Source organism: Lolium perenne, chromosome 1 (genome assembly GCF_019359855.2).
Source record: "Lolium perenne isolate Kyuss_39 chromosome 1, Kyuss_2.0, whole genome shotgun sequence".
Taxonomy (NCBI): domain Eukaryota; kingdom Viridiplantae; phylum Streptophyta; class Magnoliopsida; order Poales; family Poaceae; genus Lolium; species Lolium perenne.
In genome coordinates, this window is record NC_067244.2 from 208,046,781 (window position 1) to 208,061,638 (window position 14,858).

At 45.6% G+C, this 14,858-nt stretch overlaps 1 protein-coding gene across 1 annotated transcript; it reads left to right on the forward strand.

Annotated features, from left to right (window-relative positions):
- Positions 1 to 6,779: 6,779 nt before the first annotated feature.
- On the forward strand, positions 6,780 to 10,758 carry LOC127321971 (uncharacterized). Its single transcript, XM_051350923.1, has 12 exons — positions 6,780 to 7,082; positions 7,192 to 7,306; positions 7,661 to 7,731; positions 8,065 to 8,111; positions 8,185 to 8,332; positions 8,422 to 8,481; positions 8,566 to 8,764; positions 8,945 to 9,006; positions 9,097 to 9,197; positions 9,435 to 9,489; positions 9,571 to 9,618; positions 10,249 to 10,758. Exons 1-12 carry the CDS (start codon positions 6,920 to 6,922, stop codon positions 10,422 to 10,424), a joined length of 1,245 nt encoding a protein of 414 aa, XP_051206883.1. The 5' UTR covers positions 6,780 to 6,919; the 3' UTR covers positions 10,425 to 10,758.
- The last annotated feature ends 4,100 nt before the right edge of the window (positions 10,759 to 14,858 follow it).

Sequence of the window (14,858 nt, forward strand, 5' to 3'; positions counted from 1 at the left end):
CATGGTGCATCACTTCTATGAGCACCTCTTTAGTACTGAGTCGTGTCCTTCGGTGAATGAGGTATTGAACTCTATTCCTGTTAAGATCACCGATGATATGAATGAGGCTTTATGCAAGGATCATGTTGATATTGAGATCGAAACGGACCTATTTCAAATGGGGCCCACTAATACGCTGTTCCTGACAGTTACCCGGCGCTGTTTTACCATACTCACGGGGAGTTTCTTAGAGAGGAAATCCGTGGCGCGGTCAGGAGTGAGTTTTCTTGCTGGCAACAAAATACCCACGGGGTTTTTTGATTCGGTGATCGTTCTTATACCAAAAATCAACAACCCTCGGCATTTGAAGAACTTCCGCCCAATAAGCTTGTGCAACGTCTTTGTATGAGATTGCTTCATAAGTGTTGACCAATCGTTTGAGCCAATATTGCCTTATGTTGTGTCTGAGTACCATAGCGCCCTTTGTCCCCGGGGAGACTTATAACAGACAATGATTTAATGGATTTTGAGAGTTTACATTCAATAAAGCTGCAGCAAAGTAAGAGGTATTTCTTTGATTTCAAGATCGACATGATGAAAGCCTATAATAGAGTTGAGTGGAGTTATCTACATGTCTCTGTCGACTAGATTTTGCAAGCACTTGGATAAATTCAGTTATGAGGTGTGTGACATATGCTAGCTAAGTTGTTTGAGTGAATGGAGATCTTACTGAGCTAGTGGTGCCTATGAGAGGCATTGGTCGGGGTGATCCTATCATCCCATGTCTGTTTATTCTTTGCACTGAAGGTTTGTCGTGTCTACTGCAAAAGGTCCAAGGAGCACTACGAGGATTAAAAAATGGATGGCTTGGACCTGCTATATCCCATGTACTGTTTGCAGAGGAGAGCATTTTATTTGCTAGGAGTGATCGGAGGAATGTTGATGCACCACACCATACCCTAAACCCGTATTGTGAAGGTTTGGGTCAATAAATTAACATGAATAAATCGATTATTTTCTTTGGTATGGGTGTCGAGATGCGGTCAAGGAGGTAGTGAAATTCAAGCTAGGTGTGCACACCAAACTGCTCCAAATACTCCTACTTAGGCAGGGCTACTGATTTTGGCCTCACCAATTAGCACCTTAAGATACCTTTATGATGGGATGTGGAAGCAAGCCAGCGGAAATTCAGATCGGCCTTTATCGAGAGCGGGGGATGAAACTATGCTCAAGGAAATTATACAATTATACAGGCGATTCGAACCTATGTGATGGGTTGTATGTAGTTACCCGTGGGAAGGTGTGGGCAAATACGAAAACTAATCGTCAGTCAATGGTGGGGCTTGAAAATTGAGAAGCGCAAGCTACACTAGAGGTTATGGGAATGGTTGTGTTCTCCCAAGTCAATGGGAAGTTTTAATCAAGCTATGCTTGTGCGCGAAGCTTGGCACCTGATCAGTGACCCCAACTCTTTTCTGTGCTTGAGTTCTTAGAGGGTGTTACTAACTCCATGGATCGTTTTGAGATACATCATGCCCGCGCTCTGCTTGTTACACATGGAGGAGCATCATCCAGGGGTGGGAACTGATTCGCTTGGGTGCCATGTGGATGTTGGTGATAGAGCCACGATTAAGATAGAGAAGGATAATTGGATACCGAGCACTCGGCCAGAAATGCTTCGTACTCTGTCACAACTCACGGACAACCAAATGGTGTGCTCGTTGATCGAGTCCGATTCTTTGGCGTGGAATACTGCTTGGGTCAATGAAACTTTTGATGAAACAATTGTTGTGCAAATTTTGCAAATACTGATCAGTCGGTGGGGTGGTGGTGATTTTCTATCATGGCCTCACAACTGTTTGGGCATGTATATTATCCGATCAGCGTACCATATGGAGAGCTGAGTCAGCGTTGATGGCCCGGAGTGCCAAGGTTGGGACATGGCATCTAACACCGCCGCCGATGAACAGTTCTGGAATTCAGTGTGGAAGATTCTTAAACTTAGCATGATGCGCATTAGGCTGTGGCGATCTGCACACAACTGTCTCCCAAGTGGAGACCAACTCCAACATACTGAAAAAGATAATATATACTGTATTTATCTAAATTTAGATGTATATAAACATGATTTAGTTGTATAGATACTTTTAAATTAAGTCAAATGTTACGGCGGCATCTTTTCTTCTTTGGAAGGAGTGAGTACTCGAATTCACCACCTGCATTAAACATTTCGTTTATGCTCGAGTGAACTTTGCGAGGCTTGTGTTTTTTTTAGACTTTGTACCCACATCAACATCTCCATCAACTTAATTAGTGATCCTCGAAATAGGCTTTCGCCCCACTATATTAATATAGCAAACAACCGATACAACAAGCAATCACCGCTGGGGCAAAATAGCACACGAGCACGTCCAAGAGAAAACATAAAAGAAAGAAAAGAGAAAGAAATGTCGAAGAGGTTGGATCGACGAAAAAACGAAGATGTCTCGCAGCTGTTGCGCCCACTGAAGATATCCACACGCTCCTAGCACTCTGAAACGCCGCGTACCAAGCAATACCTCCAGGAAGGAATGCGACGACAACGACGCTGCTGCCCAGACGGATCCTAGGGTTTCCCCTGGTACGCACACGGGCAAGGGAGGAAGGCTCAACCCCACGCCCTTCAGGAAGGTAGGGAGGCGCCCGCAAACGCCACCGCGTTGGCGTCGGTCTGACCGACAGGGATTTCTCACGACCCTCGCAACCCCGCCCCGGACCATCGTGCACCACCATGCTTGCCGCCCACCGTCACGCGCCACCACAACCTTGCAGACACCAACGTCATCTCACCGTGGCAATCGAAACAAGGCCAAGCGAATCAAGAGGGGACAACCGAGAACTAGATGCAGCAGGTCAGCAGCCACGCTGGAGGGAACAACCTCCACCACCACCTGTGGGCACCGACCGGGCGCGTCGCCAGGAGCAAACCAGGCCCACCTGGCCCGGTCGAACCCAAACGGGCTTGTGAAGCTCCCGTCTCCGCGCTGTAGCACACGCGCCGCCGACACCGCCATTCCCAGCTCCGGCCGCACCCTTCGACCGCCAGGGGCTGCATCTAGCCCAGGCTCGGTCCGCCGGAGCCCAGATGGGGCTTAATTAGTGATCGAGCGTGCGGAGGAGAAGAAGGCCAGTTCTTAATTCAACGCGACAGGCGGCTGACACAAGGAAGCTTAGGGTCGACGCAGTGCTCACGTCAAGACCGTTTTCGTGCTAAGATCCGACAGTAGGTTCTGGAAACAGCTCGATCGAGGCGCGGTTACCATCATGATTGTCAGCGGGAGATTTAGCTCGTCGCTGTTCCGACGGCTACCGGAATTAAAAGCCTCTAGGTACGTCGCGGTTTCCGTCGAGCCTCACGCATCATATCGTCGAGAGAGACGAGATCAAAACCGGCTAGCTAAACGATCGAGACGCAGCCAGTGTTTCTACGCAACTTTGTCTCCGGGACAGTAATGGCAACGCGAGTTTATCAAACGCTGCTAATAACAGCTTGACGGCGGCCGTGTTCCGAGTGTGGACTCTATCCCTGGGAGACGAATTGCTGTGTGCTAAACAGAAGCTTTTGACTGGACCATTTCAGCACTCAGCAGCACCAACACAGCACAGGCACAGCACCTCGACGGGGACACACCGCGAGTACTACGCGCTCTACTTGGCAGACAGCCAACAGATCCGTGTAAGCTGCTGGAAATGGTCTTGACATGTCAGACTTGAGAACCGCCCCTATTAAGCTTGGGATAAACGTGTTCAGGTTGACTCATGTGGCACCGGCGGGGAGTCCGTATGGAGCTATCTGTGACAGTGTAACGCGGACCGAGAGTACAGACCTTTTCTTCCTTTCTGTTTCCAAACTCAGCTACTGAACAACTCGTCCCATATAGTACACTCCATCGACAGAGACCTGAACGGATTAGCCAGAGTCTGCGATGTTTTTCTCCTTCAATTCAATAGCAACAATGTCACACAGCATCACATTCACACCCTCGCGCGAAATGTGTGTACGAGATGAAGCAGTGGTTGAATGCTGATTGCTAAATGTCAAAGCTACTAGACTATAGTAGGAGTAACTTGTCATTCCAGAGATGTAACCGAAGCAGGCAGGCAGGAGCCACATAATCCTCACACACCAACAATCACCGTCCCAAAGCTTGACCGGAGTAAATCCATCTGTCTATCACCGTGAAGTCCTTGTCCAGAAGACGGATATGGACATATGGTGCTTCATCTGATGGACCCGGTCAACATCGCATGGATAATAGTAATAAAAAAAACTTTTAGGAAATGAACAATCCAGTTAAGAAAAAAGTACTTGCATGGTATCTTCCTAGTATGAGTGATCCTAACCCAAACAATCTTGTAAAACGTAATTGGCACGGAAGTACAAAATGTGTATTCTGCCGTACGTCATAACGAGATAATAAAACATTTACTATTCTATTGTAAATTTGCTACATCTATATGGCCAGTCATCCAGCTAGTCCCTATCTTTTATTCACAACGTTGCGTTGCTAATATATTTGGCAGATGGCTACATGGTGTTGATCATACGTTAGCGATTGCCGTTATTTGGTTGTTTTGCACAAATTTCTCTCTCATGCAGGTTACCGGAGCACAACGTGTGGAGAATCAAGACCTATTTTTAGAGTTATCTATATGGCTAGAGGACACAACGAGCGATATTTTTACTTAATATGGATGGCTGCGCGATCTACAGATTGACCCATCATCTCCATAGACGGCTTTACAACTTCTTTGATGACTTGTATCGCGCCATTTTATGAATTCCCTTTTATCGTACTTATACAACAATGTACATGATAGCTATGCAGAGATTAGGTGTAATGGTTAGATCTTTTTAATATTAAATCATCATTTATCCAAAAAAAAATATGTAAGTTCCGACTTTTGTGGTACACCGTACACAATGGCTAAAAGTTAGAAATAACAATGGTTTTGAGAATTCTGTTGTGGGTTTTATACTTAAGAATGCCTTGCTTTGGTACACTCGACATGGTTTATTCGGTCTAAGTTATCATATGATTTTGGATAAATGAGTCACATCTTTTTTTTTGGATCGACAAAGTATTTAAATTGATTGGACCAAACCCTAACGTGAAACTATAAAGAACAAGCTTTTCTTCCAAAAATTCCACCGATCTATTAATAATCATCAAGAACGGTTGTAATAGGGTTTAAAAGTAATAAAAATTACAAATAAATCATTGATCACCCAACGATGACTACGGAGCAACAACCATCTCCGATAATGACAACCATAGATCGAAACAAACTGACCTGAAACCACACCAGCGAACACGTAAACCGACTGGATCCCAGGAGATCCGCCTCACACACGACTCCACGCGTCCTCCGCTGACACTATATGCACCACCGGAGGGAGGGTAGGGCGAAGAGGACCTTATTATAACTTCTGGATGTAGCCGCCGCCTCACCATCCTGAAGAAAATATAGAAAACAAACTAAACGAAGAACTGAAACCTTCCCGACGGCAAGAAGCAGCGGTTCGCCATGCCTCCAAGGCTTGAAGGCCACCGGAGGTGGAGCGGACCGATAGCGTCGCTAGCGAGAGGGATGCAACCCTAGATGAGTTTTAGAGTATGTATATTCTCCTACAAAGATCAAGCACTTGAAAAAGGGAACTCGAGAGTTTACAAGAGGATTAGAGAAAGCGAAAAAAGGACCATAAGAAGAATAGCTTTGTTTGCTCTCCATCTTGACTCCTTGGCTCGTAAGACCTATTTACTTTGAAACCTTCTCATCTAAAATTGGGTGGATTTTGGCTTTTGAAAAGTTTTTGTTCTGTTTGTAAGATTGCAGTTCATACATTTTAACATAAAATCCTCTACAAAACTAGTATTTGGTAGAAAGTTTCAGTTGACCCAAACACGTTAAGAAATTATAATTTTTTAATGACACATACTCACATATTTTGTGCATTTACAATTTTTAGGGCCATAGTATTACATTTGTGTAACCTTTTCTCATACGTGTTCACGGAAGTAATATTTATACAATTTTTTGTACCTAGTTTAAATTTTATTTAGAAGACAAAATTTTCAGCATGAAATGGTATTATTCCAAATAGATCTTTATTTCGTTGTCCCAAAGTTAAGAATGGCAAATATTATCTATCACCACATAAAATATTAATCCATCTCAACTTTATTTATCTTCATGGGTGACTCAACGGATATGGTATGCAAAAAATATCTAGAATTATTTCAAGCACGCAATAGCCAGACGACAACTCTAGGTTTTAGCAATGCCACATGAAAAATAACCATTGGTCCACACACTCAATTGCCATGCGATTGGGGTCCAATATTATTTGTTGGATGTTTCCATGTACTCCTTCTGTCTCACGAAAGTTGCATGAGTTTAACTATTTAGATGTATCACGAAAGTTGTGTGAGATTTAAGTAGATGTCAGCCAACTTTTTTTAGACGGATAGAGTAATTGATTTTCATGACAAGAACACCTTTTTGGTCTACATCGTGCAACATGAACTATGAAATGACATTTCTTAGGATGCTTTACTATGTTATAGTATTCTATCTGTTTCAAATTAGTCAGAGTTTCTTTTTATCATAAATCAATATTCTTGATCGGTTCTACAGGAAAACATGCCAATAAAACTTGTTTTGTGTTGTAGATGTTAATTTTTTATAAACTTGGTCAAACATAGTACGGAGTAAATTAAGTTGGAAGGAGCAACCATGGCGACATGCCACGGAGGCCCAACTCGTGTCATCTCCCTGTACCGTGCTCCGCCGCTAACGACTTCCGCTGGGTTTATGCTCCATCGAACCTGACACGTTGCTTTTCAACTTGCTCCTAGACCCTTCTCGTCCGCCGCTTCCACCAGAGCTGCCGGCGGCCATGAACGCGATTCGATCGGCTCTCGCGAGGGCGCGCTCCGCCCCGAGGCTCCGGCCACCGCGGGCCCGCCACTACGCCGCCGTCGGCGACACGCAGCCGGAGAGGGTGGCGGCGGAGATGGTCCGCTACGCCCTCGGCGGCGCCGGTCGTCAGAGCCCACCAGGTCCACCCCCCTCCACCCCTCCCGTAGCACCACTGCGCGTTAGGTTTTGACGGCTCGCTCCACCCGCGTGCCGCGTGCGCTGACCTGATGTTTGCTCCTGGTGAAGCAGAGGAGGTAATGCGGATACTGGAGCAGGGGGCCTCGAACCTGCAGGGCGGGGCCGAGGGCGCCGCCGAGGCCGTGGGGATGCTCATGCTCACCATGTCCACGCTGCTCTACCGGAGGTACGAAACACCGCGCTACCGATTTTGTGATCTGGTGGCTTCAGTTGTGAGAGTAGATTCGGTTGGATGCTCCTCTAGTTTGGGTAATTTTGTACGCCCCCCCCGCCCGCGTTGCCACGGCATTTTGGGTCTTTTGTCCCGTGAACAAAGCGCACGTTGCATACTGTACAATATATCTAGTTTGAGAACTTGGCTAATGGAGTTGCTATCCATAGTGGAAAACTGAAATGGAAAACTATTATTCCATTTAGCATAGTGAGGTTAGACTCCCAGCAAGAGGACAGCCTTTGCTAATTTGGCCTTCTCAGTGGAGTAGTAGATGTGAGTAACATTATGCTTATTTTCTCTGCGCAGTGGACGACGCCAAGACGCAATGGAAAAGCTCAAAGCAACCCAGCAAGTTGCTCCTTCTGCAGCTTTCAGAGGTGCTCTTATAGTCTTATAGTTCCCAATTTTTTTTTCTAATTGGTTGTATACATTTCTAAAGCAATGTATCAGATTTATATTTTGATTTTAGCAAACATAAGCAGGTGAAGAATAACTAATAGATACTCAGAAACGCCATTACTGATAATCTGATGGTGTTTACATTATCACTGTCAAATAGTACAAGGAATCAACTGCCATAACAAAAAAAAAAAATCCACACCCAAGGAAGATAATGTAGAAATAAAATAAAAAGAGGGGAGGGAGGGATATAATTCGGTCAATGTTCTCGAATGACATTTCTGATGCAATATTGGTAACTGATTGTGCAGTCGCTGCATGGGAAGCACTAATGGGGTTACGCATGGAGGCAGGCCAGGTTTGTTACTACAAGCAAGTGTTCTTCTTCACATCCCTAAATAAATTTAGCATCATGGTTAATTTGAACACAGGATGTATCCTCTTCGATGTCCCCAAATGATTCAGTTGATCTGTCAGTCAAAGATGAAGAAATAAAATGGTCTGATCAGGACCATCTGAAATTTCGGGTTAATGCTATCAAAGGACTTGCTGCTCTTTTAAATGGAGAGATAGATACAGGTTGTTTTTTCCTTTTCCATTCCTGCATATACTGATAGGCAATAAGAAGGGATATTTATCCAAAGTGATTTACTGTTAAACTTTATCAGCCCAGACGCTCTTTGGTGGGCCCAAGGACAGCTTTGCTGGAGTAGGCAATGACCAAACAGGTATATATTACCATCTGTGAAACATTAGCTTTTTTTTTTTCATGTGACTAGTGGAGGCATGGACCTTATTTGTATTCGTGACAGAAAATGCTGTCCTTACATATGGTGAATATCTGCACTGCACTGGTGATTTTCCTTTGGCAACACAAATGTATGAAAAGGTTCTTGAGGCAGCTAAGACAGAAGATAAGTCCGGGAATTTGTTAGCAGCTGGAAACATGGCTCCAGAGGAGGTTTCTCTGGGTGCTACTTGCTCATATGGCCAGCTTTTGTCTCAATCTGGGTAATCTTCGCAGTCAATACTGTCATTCTTTCGATGGTCTTTTGTTTCTTTTCCATTTCTAAAGGCATAATTTGTTGGTTTCCAACACCAATGTTTGATGAATTTGAGAACTGCCTTTAGGATGGCAACTTGTTAGCCTCTTGTGCCTTTACTGACGGCGTTCACATCGTGATTTTACAGCAAGTTCGGTGAGGCAGAGGACTATCTCACAAGGGCGCTTCAGAAGGCTGAAGAACAATTTGGTTTGGCACGCGAAGCTTGTTAATGAATATCAGAAATTTGAAGCATTTGACCTCCGAGCTAACTATCATGTAACATTGTAATCTATGCAGGTTCAAATCACCCAAAGGTTGGTATTGTACTGACCTGTGTAGCTAGAATGTACAAACTGAAAGCAAAATCAGAAGGTTCTAGTTCGATAATGGTTCAGGAGGTCAGTAAATCTTTACTCTTATATCAGCTTTATGTGTCACAATCTTGAAAACTTTGATGTTCACCTTCCTTTGGTCTTAATTCTTGATTAGTTAAGGATGAGGCAATTCTTATTCTCTCAAATCAGTTCTTGTATTTCTTAATTTATTACCGCTTGGTGAAGTTTGCGAGTAATCTTTTACCCCTGAGAATAATCTATACATGGTCTATGCTTATTTAACTAGCTGTCTGATTGCAGGGGCTATATAGGAAGGCCCTAGAAGTATTGAAAGCACCTGCCATCAATTCTGAGGGTAAAACAATGATCTCCTATGCTATTGGTTCTTTTTAATCCGTTGGGCAAGATGATAATGTTTTCTAACTATATTCTGCAGACACAAGAAGTCAGGTCGATTTGAGAGATATCATCTCCCTTGCTCGAGGTTATTCTTTGAATCTTTATCATGTAATCTTATCTGCATTATTCTTCCAGAACACACTTCAAATATTAGAAAATCAAGTTACTTGATCTAACATCATAGATGCCATATTGATTGTAAATTGGTGCCATAATCAACTGAATTTAGTTTTTTTCTCAATTGATTCATTGTAGCTTATGTTTTACAGTTTTTTTTCTTTACGTCCTATTTGAATGAGACCATGGGGTTTGGATATGGCTAAACCTTGAAAATGTGATTTAACAATATGAATCCAAATCTGCCTACCTGTTTTTTGTTAGTAGATTAAGATTGCATTGTGAACCCTCATTTTTCAGTAACTGAAGGATGAAATAACAGATTCTCTAATCGTTATGGTACCTATGAAAAAATCCTGCATTTGTGAGACAGGGCCTAAATACTTTTTCGCCGCACTAGTTTGTGTTACTATAAGCTAATTTGCCAAGTACTGAAAAATCCGAGTATTACTAACCGCAAACAGTGAAAGCAGTCATCATTGTTGCTAGCAGTTGGTGCTTATTTGGCTATTGCTTACCGTGAGGCTATTACCCTGACTCACGCTCGCATTCTTGTGTTGAGCAAATACTGAATTTGTTATTACTTGTTGATTTGCAGGTGAGTATGCAGAATTGTTGCTTATTCAGTCCAACAGAAAGGCAGAAGGTGAACGAATGAAGGAGTGGGCACAAGATGCTTGGAAGAATCGTAGGTTAACACTAGCTCAAGCTTTGGAGTTTTCAGAACTTTCAAAACCTACAGTGGTTGATACCCGTATCGGAAGGGTCATATAGCTTCCATCAGCCTCGCAAAGAAAAAAAGATAGCTTGCATCAGAACCTGAGGAAAGGTACTAATATGCAATAATCTGTGAACACACATATATAATGTAAGTTACGAAAGTATGATCTTCGAATGGGAGGACCCTTGCAAGTCGAATACATGGATGTTAGTACATCATATCCATATCGATGCATAGAGGTGGACATTCTATAGCATCTTCTGACTCTTGAGCTATCCTTTTGTTAGATCTGTATCACTCTCTCTTCTCATCTTAAATGTTCTGATATGACATGATACTGTGATGGATGCTATGTTTCTGTAATGTACTAATGTCCTGTACGCTGAACCTCTTAGCTTTCTACTAAACTGGGGCTGCAAAGTCTTTTTCTTGAAGATAACTCAGATGTGGATGCCAACCATCTGCTTGCTCGTTCACAAGCTACACGTCTAAACACATGCATTCCTTTCATCTTGCTAAGGTACATACAACTGTACAAGGGCACCATGTTACAGATAGAAGGTATTGGATCGTGAGACATCTTATAGATCTTGGATCGTGAGACATGTTATAGATCCAACGCCCCTGCGCGTGTATGCACATACCCTCGTGTAGTCTCGCGACAAGTGCACTCCTCATGCAGTCGTGTTCAGTTGCCACTAAGAGTTCGGAATCCTGAACAGACTGAGGCCCTAGAGGTACGTCGGACTGTGGATGGTCTGGAAGTAGCGCTACTATACCACGATTATGAAACATCAGTGTAAAAGATTGAAGATACTCTTCACCTAACAATCGCGGTGCCTGTTTTCCTAGGGTTTACCTACCGCTCTGGCGATAAGGCGAACCTAGGGTTTCGAGGCTTGGTTTGGTGCTCCCGAGATCGATCTCGACGGCGCGCCTGTGTTTCTGGCGATCGCGGTGGCTGTTTCTCCTCCTGTTGCGGTGCTCCTCTCGGTGCCGGCTCTTCTCTCCCGTTCGGGGTGATAAAGGGGCAAACCTAGCTTTGCTACCCACCCTTGGCGGCGATTGGATCGGTCTGAGGAAGGGCTGCTATGGCGGATAAGAGGGCAGTGGTGGCGGACGGCGGTGTGCTGGCGGGGGCGAGGTCCAATCTGGATCGTGCTACCGCGCAGAAGAATCCTGTGGAGGCGGTGAGCGGTGGGGCGTCGGCGCCAGAGACGGACGCGAGTGACGGCGTCGCGGCGATGATGGACCGACTCAAGCTCACAACCAAGGAGGCGAAGGTGTTCGTCCTGGATGATTCTAGCCAGGATGTCTTCATCGGCCCGGAGTGGGCACTCATTGGAAAGGTTATGGCGCCCAATACTCTTCATGTTGATTTGATCAAATCAGTCCTAAAAGCAGCATGGGGTAATCCCAAAGGTATGTTTGTGAGATCCATGGGGCCGAACTTGTTCCTAGCGGAATTTGAATCAGAGGCTGATAAGCGCAGGGTGATCAATGGATCGCCGTGGCTTCTGGGAAAGAATGCCATCCTTCTTAAAGAGTTTGATCCACGTATTCAGCCTACTGATGTGATCTTCGACCGGCTCCTAATGTGGGTGCGGATCTATGGCCTGCCGTTTCCTCTCATGAATAAGGAGAGGGGCACCCCGCTCGCTAGCAACATCGGCGAGGTGGTGCAGGTAGAGGTCGACGAGAAGGGTAGAGCATGGGGAGAGTATCTGCGTGTTCGGATAAATGTTGACATCTCAGAGCCTCTCATGTGATGCCTGGCAGTGGAGTCTGCTAGCCTGAAGAAGACTGTGTATTTTGATGTCAGGTATGAGAAGCCTCCTATGTACTGTTTCTCCTGTGGACTGATTGGGCACTCCTCTCTGGTCTGTCCAACTCCCGCTAGTCGAGACGGGGATGGCAAGCTGCCTTGGTGCAGCGAGCGTGTGTGTGTTCCAGAACAGTGGAAGAAGGATCAGAGATCCTCATATGGCCAAGGCTCCCTTTCAGGCCAAGGGTCTAGTAATCAGCCGTCGGCAACGGCTAAGAAGGATGGAGAGGTTTCATCCCCTGCCAAAGCTCGCAAAGCACGTGCGAGGAAGGCCAATGCGCCTGCCAAGGAGCAGGATAATACTGGTGGTAAGCACCCCGGCGGGAGAAAACGAAAGCAAGCCTATGTGGTTAAAACGCCAACTGCCCTCGCGATCATGAATACGACAGCGATTGTGGCCCAGCAGAAGGATGATGTTGGCCTACTGGCTTCGCCGGAGGTGGAGACGGAAGAGCGTAGTGGGGACTCAAACAAGAAACAGAAAAGTGACAATGGTGTTGCATCTGATCGATCGGCGGATCTCGCGGCGGCCGTGGATCAGCCCCGCGACACGCAATGAGTCTCCTAGTCTGGAACTGTCGAGGTCTTGGGTCGGACTCGACAGTGGGCGAGCTTCGGTGGCTTGTCAAGAAATACCGACCCATGATCCTTTTTCTCTCGGAAACGAAGATGAAGGATAGGAGGGCCCAAAAATTTATGTGGTCCCTTGGTTACACTGGAAGTATTGCTGTGAGTAGTGAGGGCCAAAGTGGTGGCCTTGTTTTGTTTTGGAAGCAGCCATTCTCTGTTGAGCTGAAGGGTAGCAATTCTAATTGCATCGATGTGGTCGTATCGACGAAAACAGGAGTTCAATGGCGGGCAACGTTTGTCTATGGTGAACCTCGCAGGGAGAAGCGGCATGAGTTCTTTGATCTGATGCGGCAAATGAGTACACAGTGGTCTGGCCCTTGGATCTGCTGTGGTGACTTCAATGAGGTCCTTAGTCAAGATGAGCATTATGGCTCTAACGATCGTTCAGAAACGCAAATCCGGTTATTCCAGGAGTGTTTGGATGATTGTGCCCTTTCTGACATGGGCTTCTCAGGCCCCATGTTTACGTGGACGAACAAGCAGAACAATGATCGTAATGTAAGGGTCCGGCTAGATCGGGCAGTAGCTAATGGTTCATTCACGTAGATTTTTGATGATTGCATGGTGGAAAATGTCATAACCACCACCTCTGACCATTATGCAGTATGCATCAGCTTAGCTTCAGCGATGACCCTGAACCTGTGCCGGTGCAGATGGGTTTCAAATTTGAGGCGGCATGGTTGCGCTCGCCTGATTACATGCAGGTGCTCGAACAGGCCTGGAAGGATGGGTCTCAGGGGCCCTTTTCACTTCGGTCCACCTGGGCCACACTCCACCGAGTGGCGACCTCGTTGGGCCAGTGGAGCAAGGACACTTTCGGCTCTGTGGGCCGGAAAATTCGTAAACTAGAGAGACGCTTGAAATATTTGCGTTTGGCGCCCTGGAATGTGAATTCGGACGAGGCGGTTGCGGTGGAGCACGAGCTCTGCGAGCTTTTTGAGAGAGAGGAGGTGATGGCAAAGCAGCGATCCCGAGTTGACTGGCTCAAGGAGGGTGACCGCAACACTTCTTTCTTTCATGCGAGGGCTTCGGCCAGGAGGCGTACGAATAAAATCAAAGCTCTGGTTAGGGAGGATGGCTCTCTCTGTACTGATACCGCGGAGATCAAGGTCCAGGTGGAGAATTTCTATGGCAATCTCTTTTCATCTGAACCACGTGATTCCACGGAGTCGATCATTGATTCTATAAATGGTAAGGTTACTGCTGATATGAATAGTAGCTTATGCAAACCGTATACCAATGAAGAGATCAAAACAACTTTGTTTCAGATGGGTCCTACTAAGGCTCCCGGTCCGGATGGTTTCCCGGCCCTTTTCTATCAAATCCACTGGAACTTACTGGAGCAAGAAGTGTGCAATGCCGTGAGAGGTTTTTTGGAAGGGGAGGCTATACCGGAGGGTTTCTGTGACTCGGTCATTGTCCTCATCCCAAAGGTATCTAACCCTGACAATTTGAAGAATTTTCGCCCCATTAGCCTTTGCAACGTGCTGTACAAAATTGCATCTAAAGTAGTGGCCAATCATCTGAAGTTGATTCTCCCAGTTATTATCTCTGAACACCAAAGTGCTTTTGTACCTGGCAGACAGATCACAGACAATGCGTTGATTGCTTATGAGTGTCTCCATACTATCAGAAAGCAACAGGCGAAGAAGCCGTTCTTTGCGCTGAAAATTGATATGATGAAAGCGTATGATAGAGTGGAGTGGAGCTACCTACACGACTGTCTTGAGAAGCTTGGTTTCGCCCCTCCTTGGATTCAGTCGGTTATGAGGTGTGTTACTACTGTTCACTATGCTGTAAAAGTTAATGGCGATCTCACAAATTCGGTGATACCCAGCAGGGGTATAAGGCAAGGGGATCCCATCAGCCCCTACCTGTTCCTATTATGCACAGAGGGTTTATCCTGTCTCCTTCGGCAGCAGGAATTGGAGGGAAGGCTGCAGGGCATCCATAATGGCCGTCAGGGCCCTACGATCTCCCACCTCCTCTTTGCGGATGATAGCATATTTTTTTACCCGGAGTGACCAGCAGA

Excerpts from the sequence above, each read along its gene's own strand:
- LOC127321971 (XM_051350923.1), top strand. The coding sequence starts at position 6,920 with ATGAACGCGATTCGATCGGCTCTCGCGAGGGCGCGCTCCGCCCCGAGG. Across the intron at positions 7,307-7,660 it reads TCCACGCTGCTCTACCGGAG|TGGACGACGCCAAGACGCAA; the intron begins GTACGAAACACC and ends TTCTCTGCGCAG. Across the intron at positions 8,482-8,565 it reads AGTAGGCAATGACCAAACAG|AAAATGCTGTCCTTACATAT; the intron begins GTATATATTACC and ends TATTCGTGACAG.